This window comes from Alligator sinensis, unplaced genomic scaffold (assembly GCF_000455745.1).
Source record: "Alligator sinensis unplaced genomic scaffold, ASM45574v1 scaffold608_2, whole genome shotgun sequence".
NCBI classification, from domain to species: domain Eukaryota; kingdom Metazoa; phylum Chordata; order Crocodylia; family Alligatoridae; genus Alligator; species Alligator sinensis.
In genome coordinates, this window is record NW_005842527.1 from 208661 (window position 1) to 217426 (window position 8766).

At 39.2% G+C, this 8766-nt stretch overlaps 1 protein-coding gene across 2 annotated transcripts in view; it reads right to left on the reverse strand.

Moving 5' to 3' along the window:
- The window catches only part of PLEKHG1 (pleckstrin homology and RhoGEF domain containing G1), a 215221-nt gene that overhangs the window by 86399 nt on the left and 120056 nt on the right, over nt 1–8766 (reverse strand). For both annotated transcript variants that reach the window (XM_014523737.2, XM_025213424.1), the window contains exon 3: nt 476–1011. In XM_014523737.2, the coding sequence (XP_014379223.1) occupies nt 476–1011 (536 nt within the window). The remainder of the gene's footprint in view (nt 1–475; nt 1012–8766) is intronic.

The following is an 8766-nucleotide window of genomic DNA, read 5'->3' on the forward strand; positions in this document are numbered from 1 at the left end:
AACTGGAGAGGGACCTGCAGTGTGATTCTGAGCATTTAGGTAATGTGTTGCCAGGAAAGAAGCTTGGACTGTGAACATGGAAATTGTCTCCTGCTGTTAGATTCCTCCAGTGTTCTGTGAAACGGGATATTGTGCATTCTTTGTAAATAAACAGGACTGCAAAGAAATACCTGACTATCATCAATATCTCCTGCTAGGATACCAAATTTTGCCTCGTGCCAAAAGGGGTTATATTATGTGGAGAGAGAGTGTTAATTAGTGAGCTGCCATTTATATTAATTTGCTAAATAAACTACAAATACAGGCAAGAACTGTGGGACTGGATGTGCTCATTTAAATAAAAATCTCTGAGTAAGTTTTTATGCAGGCCTTTGGCTTCTAGCCAGTCACTAGTGTAATAAAATCATATACTTGGGCACACTCTACGCAACTCCCTTATGTCATGCAACTAGCCCATTCTACCCGGGTCTCTTACCTTCACAATGCTTTTTAAATCCTGCACGTAAGTCCTCTCCGTCTCCAGAATTTCTTGGACAACTCTGTCGACGTACAGGAGCTTCGGACTCGTGGGTTCCGTAACCAGGGATATGGCACAGTTTTTGCTCATTCCTTTTGGTTCAGCTTTCCTTGGCATAGTTGGCCTTTTTTCAAGACTTTCTTCTGTGTCCTTTTGCTCCATGGGCTTATTTCTGTGTAACTCACTGGAAAATCGCCTGGCTGGAATCAGCTCTAATTTTATAGCCCCAGCTTCTTTATCCTGATTAAACAACCCCAAATGGCTGTTTGAAACTAAGGTCATTCTACTGCCAAAGGAACAGTGGCTATCCCTGGAGGAGGCAGATGAGGACGTGGAACTAAAGCTGACAGGGCGGTCGCTGTCTGACAGCTCCATGGTCTTTACTCCACAGTAGCGGAAAGGTCTGTTCTCCTCGTGCAACTCTTCCCTTGCTGTCTTGGGACCAGAACTCTCTGTCATAACTGGTAAGACATCAAGAGGCAAATGATAGTCATCTAGAAAAGAAAATATTGTCATTGTTACTCATTCAGTGTAGCCATAGGCATCTTCAAAACATTTTATTTACTTATTTAGGTATTTATTTGATTTATATGCCCTTCTTCCCAACTTTGGCTCAGGGCAGCTTACAGTAAGAGCATAAAACAACTTATAGAATGAGCGAACAAGAGAATAAAACAACTCAGGTTATTAAACTAAAATCTAAAGAACTCTCCCACGAAGCAATTCCCAAACAATATTCCAGCTTAAGCCTTGCTTACTAGACAGCTGCCCAAATAGGAAGGTCAAACAGTGCTTCCGAAAGATGCTCAGGCTCTGGTGGGCCTCCAGGGTGAAGGAGATCCAGAGCTGAGTGGGGATTGCCAAGAATGACCTCCTATGTGTTTTCACCAAACAAGCTTGGTACACTAATGGTCCTTGCAAGAGGCTGCTCTCAGCTGACCTTAGGAATTGCAGTGGGGCATAAGGGAGAAGACAGTCCTTAGGCATGTGTACAATTAAGCACAAAAAATAGCAGCAAAACTATCTTAAGGCAGAAGACAAAAAAAACTCATGGTCTGGGGATTTGGAAGGCTCAAGGATTACTATTATGGTACAACTGCGATGTATTCCACCATTAGGTCAATTATTTCAACAGTCTAGTAGAAGCTGAAAAAAAATTACCATCAATTGGTGGTTTGGGGGTCTGCCTGAAAACACTCTGATGGTACTAATCACCTCTCGTTGGGAATCTGAATGGCTTTCAAATGGAAATGTAGTTTGCATGAAGTCATGCAGAGGTCATGAGTTTGGGGAATAAGAAATCAAAATAAAATATTTTATTGGGGTCAGTTTAACCTAAATTGAAATATTTCATTTTGCTGTTCTGACAGAAAATGTTCCTTTCCTGCACGATAGAAAATCAACAGTTTGGTCTGCTCTAGTCAGAATCTCAGCTGGCTACATTTCATAAACCATGTTGGCAACTGGAATACTAGGTGGCAACTTCATTGGACAAGCCAAGAAACAAATGCACTTGTAAAATGTCCTCTCCAGGTCATGAGTGAGGCAAACTGGCCACATAGTATGGGAAAAATTTAACGTTGGTGCCACTTATGCCACAAAACATAAGAGAATGCCAGTTTCATGGACCCCTTGCATGAACAGGTGCATTTCACTAATTTAAAAATATCATATTTTCTCACATTGCATCTTTCCCCCCAAAACCAGCTGGTGAAAATTGGAGTGTGAAACACAGCAGCTAATGCTGCCACCACTCTCCTGCTGTCAAAATTCTGGACCTGCAGGGAGCCCCACAACAAGATGACACGGGCCTGCATGCTAGGTTAGACTGCCATGTTGGGTTGGTCCATGGCTTTGGACCTGCCACACTGAGTTTGACCTGACTCAGGAGCCAGAGCACAGGTCAGACTCAGAGTGTGGCCTTGAACCTGGCACACTGGGTTGGTCCACGGGCCCCATCTGCTATGCAGGGGTGGCAACAGGTTTGGGAGCAGGCTCAGCACTGTAGCTGCTGCTACTCGCTCTCCAAAAGGAATTTTTTTTTTCCCCCTCTTCAGGCCTCCCTTGAAAAAAAAGGTGTGGGTTATACAAGGAGCTGTGCTGTATGCAAGAAAATATGGTACATAAAGAAGGAAGAGGTTTGCTTTATCTCTATTATCTTGTCTGCATACTACACACACACACACACACACACATTCATGTGTAAAAAACATGCTTAATAACATACGCTAATATTGTCATAAATATCAGCATTGCCACTGTAAGGCAATACAGGTTTAAAGTCAAATTCTGCTCTCTAATGTGCATGAATAGTAACACTGATTAATAATTTGCTTATGCAATAGAAAGTATGTTTTTCCCTAGAAAGACTGAGTTTAGCTCTCCTAGTGTACATAGACCCAAATGTGTCCCCAAATGTATTCTTATAAGCAAGAGGAGGACCAGACCCCAAGATAATGCTATTTTACTTTTTGCTCTTTTTAGGGGTATCATATATAACTTTTCCTGAACATAGTTTCTTGAATAAGGTTTTGCTTTATATTTCTATGAAGCATAAGACATTTTCTGCATGGAACTGTTTAAAATGAAGAACATAGTGAAGTTGATGCTCCCTATTTCAGAAGGAGATAGAAAAATGTATGCTTCCTTAATGCTCTGGATAGCAAACAAAGTATGCCTTTTTGTCATCAGCCCTGGATCACTTTTCAGGCTGAGTCAAAAAGCAGAGCATAGCTGTACAGACCTAGACCCTCTTGAAAAATGGACAGGATAAATAAGATAACAGGCATACCCTTCTGCTGACTTTTCAGAAGATATATTACTAATAATACACAGCAAAGAACACCTGATTAACTGCACTTAGTTAGAGAACAAAAGGTTCCTGCTACATTCATTCACTTTATAGTCTTTCTTCCTGTTTCACTGATATGTTGGCTGGTTTTCTGATAACTTGAAGGCAGTTCATTTATTAAAAAACAAAGCACCATTTGGATCAATAAAACTGAAGTCATATTTTTTTTTTAAGTATTCATAGCTAGAAGCTGTAGGAAAATGTTAACATTTCCTTTTTAAATTTCCACAGCATTCTCTTTTCTTGCTATTCAATGCTTCCCCAGCCTACTCTCCCCCTCCCCCCCCTCCCCCCCCCCCCCGCCCCCCCCCCCAAAAAAGCACTGTTTGCAGTAGTTCAAACGTATTTGCCCTTAGAAGCTAACATAAGTATGACCTTGCAAATACCAGGGCACTGGAAAGCTACCCAAGTTTTATGTAGCACCACTTGACAACAGTTCATTCATCTTCACACAAGATGTTATAGGTATACTAAAGTTGTATAGCCAACCTAGACATGTATTGCACCATACAAAAGTCAATAAGCCAACCCAGACATGCTTGAAACTGGCTCTAGGTTTGCATAGTCTATGAGCTTCTGAAGGTTCACAAACTCTCAATTTGCTGTGAAAACCAGGAAGCAGATTATCTTCCTGTGTTTTCATGTACTGTTATAAACATTCCACGCAGTGCCAACTCCTTTTAAATTTTGCTTTAATATAAACCTGAATCTAAGCCTTAATCAAAACCTGGATCCGAATGTCTCTAAACTTCTATCTATTCTATATGTACATCTAAGAGTCTTAGCACCACAGCACCTTATTAAGCGCTTATAAATTTACCTTCACAAGATCATCCTGGGTTATCTTCTTTCTGGAACCAAGGAAGAGAGAGACTAAACAAGAATGTTTGCCAGAAAAGGTAGGAATTGAATCAAGTCCAATGCTATGATCCATTCAACCTTCTTTTGGTAGAGTTTAGATTTGGGTTCTGTGGCTTAGGTGCAATTCCACTGTAAATACCTCTTCTATTTCTTCCTTGGCAGCCTAAATAGTACACCTACCAATTGATGTTAACAATGGTAAAATATTACCATGCCTTAAAAACAATTTTGGCTAATATCATCATAACCACAATGACTTCCTTTTATTGACTATGCCTTACAGAACACTGGGACTTCTTCAAAATCCTATTCGCCCTGTGAATTTCTCTGTATTGCAAGGCAGACAAGTTTCTTTGGATAGATGGGATATCTTTTATTAGACCAATTTAACAGTTGGAAAAAAAATTCTTATTTGCAAGCTTTCGGTCACCCTTCTTCAGGCATAGGAAGAGTCTGTTGGTGTTTGTGCACTCTCCTGGGTAGAACAGAATCTGCATAACGAGCAAATTCATTACTCAAGCACCTTGAAAGCCTCATTTACAGAGCTGCTTAGCCCTGTACAGATTTCAGTGACAACATTAGGAGGACAGAACAATCCCTACCTCTGAAAAATCAGGCTCTAATCTTACAGTTTACACAATAAGCAGGTCCTGTAAGGTCCTCTAACAAGCATATACTAATAAGTGTTGTAATGTTAAAATGTATATTTGGCCCAGGCTTTACTTGTTATTTTATTAGACGTTTTCTTTATTGAATCATTTGCAATAACAATTCAAGGTTCAAACAAAAGTACTTAATTCACAATATGAAAATATACACACCTTGAGATTTGCATGCTTTAATTTAGAAATAACAGTAATTATTTGTTAGTTTGGCACCAGAGACTATAATTACAAATTTGTCAATGCTCACAAGAAAATGTGCTGCAGGAACAAGATTTTTCTTGTTTGTGTCTTTCCATGAATTTAAGCAAAAGGTAGGCCAGGTGGCACCTTAGATACTAACTGGTTCAGAGATGCATGAGGTTATGTAGGAAACAGTCTACTTCATCAAATGCTATGAATGGACTTGCAGAAAGAAAGCATTTAAAACAGAGAGAGGAATTTGGACTTCCTCTTTTGCCTGGCTTACTCCCTGTGAAACAACAAGCAGGACATTGGCACTTCACAACAGGGGAGAAGTAACTAATAAAAACAATGACGTACATCTTCTGCAAGGGTAAAAGATATATTAAGACCGCATGTAAAACAAATATTTTACCTATACTGATGTTTTCTATATGCACATAGCAATCATTTGTCCCTCAAATGTGTCAAGCACCTTCAATAATTTTTTTAATAAATACACAATTTTCTCTGGGTTTCTACAGTTGTATTTACAGTAACTGTAAAAGTCTTTTCATTTTTGCTTAAAACTTTATAGTCTAGAAAAGGTTGTTTATCAAAATATGCAGTAGTATAAGGCAGTTTAAGATTTCTTTAAAAGGTAAACCTTTATATAATGACTTTATTCCTCCATATTGCTTATTACATTTGATGCATGCAGGCATACTCTATGATCAGCAACTTGAAAGTCAATTTGCTACTTGTAATTGGTACTGTTTTCTTTCTGTTGATATGAAAATTAAAGTTAAAATCCACATAATCAACATTTACCAAAAAAAAAAAAAAAAGTCTTCACATGTTCTGAAAATTTAGCTGAAAAAATGTCAAGATTGTGGTAATTCCTTCAATTCTTAGTCATAATTTTATTTTAAAGTTTTTCATAATAAATGAAACTTGTTCAAGCTGAATGTGCAGTTGGCAGGATTGGTTAGTAAAAATTCTGCTTACAAATGAAAATTCACAGAGAATAACTCAGAATTAAAAAACACAGATGCGGTCCAATTGCGTGTTTGAAAAACAAGCACAATTAAAACAAACAGTCTGCAAAGATGCTTCCATGTTATTATTAAAAATCATTCCCCCAATTATATTTCCTTCTTTAAACATTAGTACATTGAAAACCACTGCTTTATAGAATGACCACTTGATTTTTTTTTTAAATATTCAAGTCAACTAAACTTTTAGCTTTGATTACATTACAGATTGCTGAACAGAAATACACATGCACATGAACACAGCAAAGCCTGCAACGAGTATACTTGGTAAATATCATCACATTAGACAAAGACAGCATTTGCAGCAAAAAAACAACAAACACAACAAAAAAGCACCCTTGATATTATGGATTCAGTCTCATCCCTTATGTACAGTAGCTACCCTGTACTTTAACTGAACTTTGAGAAAAAAAAATCCCATCTATTAGAGATCGTAAGACAAGAAAAAACAAAATCTATCAGCTAGCATGCCTCCGTTTGTCCAATTAATCTCCCCACTATGCCATATTTAACACAGAATAGCATTCTGTCATATCAAAGCATGCTAACGTCCCAGAACATTGTTGCAAGGGAAAATCCTCTGCGACAGTATCTCACCACTGTGGAATGTCTCTGGCTCCTTGCACAGAGAATGAACAAGTTGCTCTCTATCCCATAAACACTCCCCAAACAACTCGCAGCCTACCTGTGTAAAAGAGGATTAAACACACCTTCTCCCTTCAGCTGTTCCACAATTACCTCATTGGGCACTCAGGTAAAATGAGACGCTCTTGCTAGTTTGCACAGCTCCTTAGGTAGAAATATTGCATGAGTCAGCTTTTATCTACCAAACCCCTAAACACAAAGGCTTCACAGAAACCTGATTCACAACTTTCTCACTGCTTTTTCCCAGTGCACCAGCCACAGTCTTCAGCATCGCTAAGAGCCTTAAATGAAACATGACATCATTCAATTCAGGAACAGGACAATAGGCACCACTGTGGGTGCCTTTAAAATGCACACTTCACTGAGCAACACCCTACAACTTCCATTCTTTCAAGCACCAAGCTGTAAAAATATCACATACTGTACACCTCCACCGCATTTCTTATTTTTCATCTCTTGATTTGCTAGACAATGTTGATAAGCATGCAAAATGAACCAATCATTTAATGAATGGTATTGTGAAATACAGTACATGTAAAAGATCTCCTGTAAATCTGTGACACTAACTAAAATTACATCTTATAATGCTTTTATACAGCAAGTCTAGGGAAACGTTCCAAGTTAGTTGGTAAAATGGTGCCAATTTTAAAGTTAAAAAAAAAAAGAGCTTTTTTAGAAAATCAAGATTAAAACCAGAAACAACTACTCATTGATGAACTGTGGTGAGACAAAGTAGAACAAAAAGGAGCATGTTTATAGGAAAGGTACAGGAAGAAAGAAAAGAAAGATTAGATCTTTATTAAACTTGCTCCTAACATTTTTATAGAGCCAAAAGGGCATAGCCCTACTAGGTGCTGGGCATCCCTTCTCACTAGAGAGTGAAAGTTTGAAACCCCTTCCCTGCTCCTCCACCAGAGCATCTCTTTGATGGCCTAGCACAACACAAACTGGTCCACATTCTGTAGCAGGGTGAAGAAAGGTGAAAAGGGGTAGGAAAGAGAGAGAAGAAAAAGCAAAGAGTAGGAAGTAAGATAAAGATCAAGGGCTAGAAATTATAAATGCAGAAACATCAAAGCAGGAAAAGAAGCAAACTTACAAGTCACAAAGAAAATATAAAAGACACCATGAGTGAGGGGAGAATGAGACAAAACACTATGGAGAATATAGCCAGGTATGTTCTGTTGCATCTCCATTGCTGCCCTTTGATGTGACTTGTTTGACTCTTATTTTGAAAAGGGAGAAGAAATGAAGAATTTCATAGATTTCATAGACATTAGGGCTGGAAGGGACCTCGGAAGATCATTGAGCCAGCCCCCTGCCCCAGGGGCAGGAAGTCACCTGGGGTCATAGGATCCCAGCAAGATAAATGTCCAAACACTTCTAGGAGAAGAAACGGTGCATTGTTTTTCTCTCCTATGCACATTGCCCATGATCAGAATGGTCTTCTGCCTTAATTCTATTCTCCACTTTGACCCAGTCTCAGTCTGACAGTCTGGTTACTCTAGTCTTGACTCTTCCTTTCTTTACAGTCAATGCCTGCTTTGCCTTTCCCTAGATTGCCTGTGAGATCTACAGCACAACTCTTTCTCTGATTCTACCTGCACTAGTTAATGAACACTTCAAAGTGAATGACATGCTAACAGGTTGACCTTACACTGGTCTACTAGGGTTGCAGACATTCTTCCAGATGGAAAAGCAGAGGAAAGCTGCAAAGATGGGTACGTCATAATCAGTGATCTGAGTTTTCTGTTTGCCACATAAAAATGTGGTAAAACATGGATTTTCTCTTTTAAAGGAGAAAAAAGAGGATTTTCTCATTTAAAGGGGAAAAAATGTGGGAAACCACAGGTTTTCTGTTGGAGGCTGGCAGAGTTCAGTTCAGGCTGCTTGGGGAGTGGGATGCATGTGGTGAGCAGTACAGCCAGGCAGCGGTGGAAAGCAGCTCCCCCACTACCTGCAGGTAAGTCTTTGTGGTAGAGGAGGATATAGGTGACATCTAGTGGGGGGGGGGGG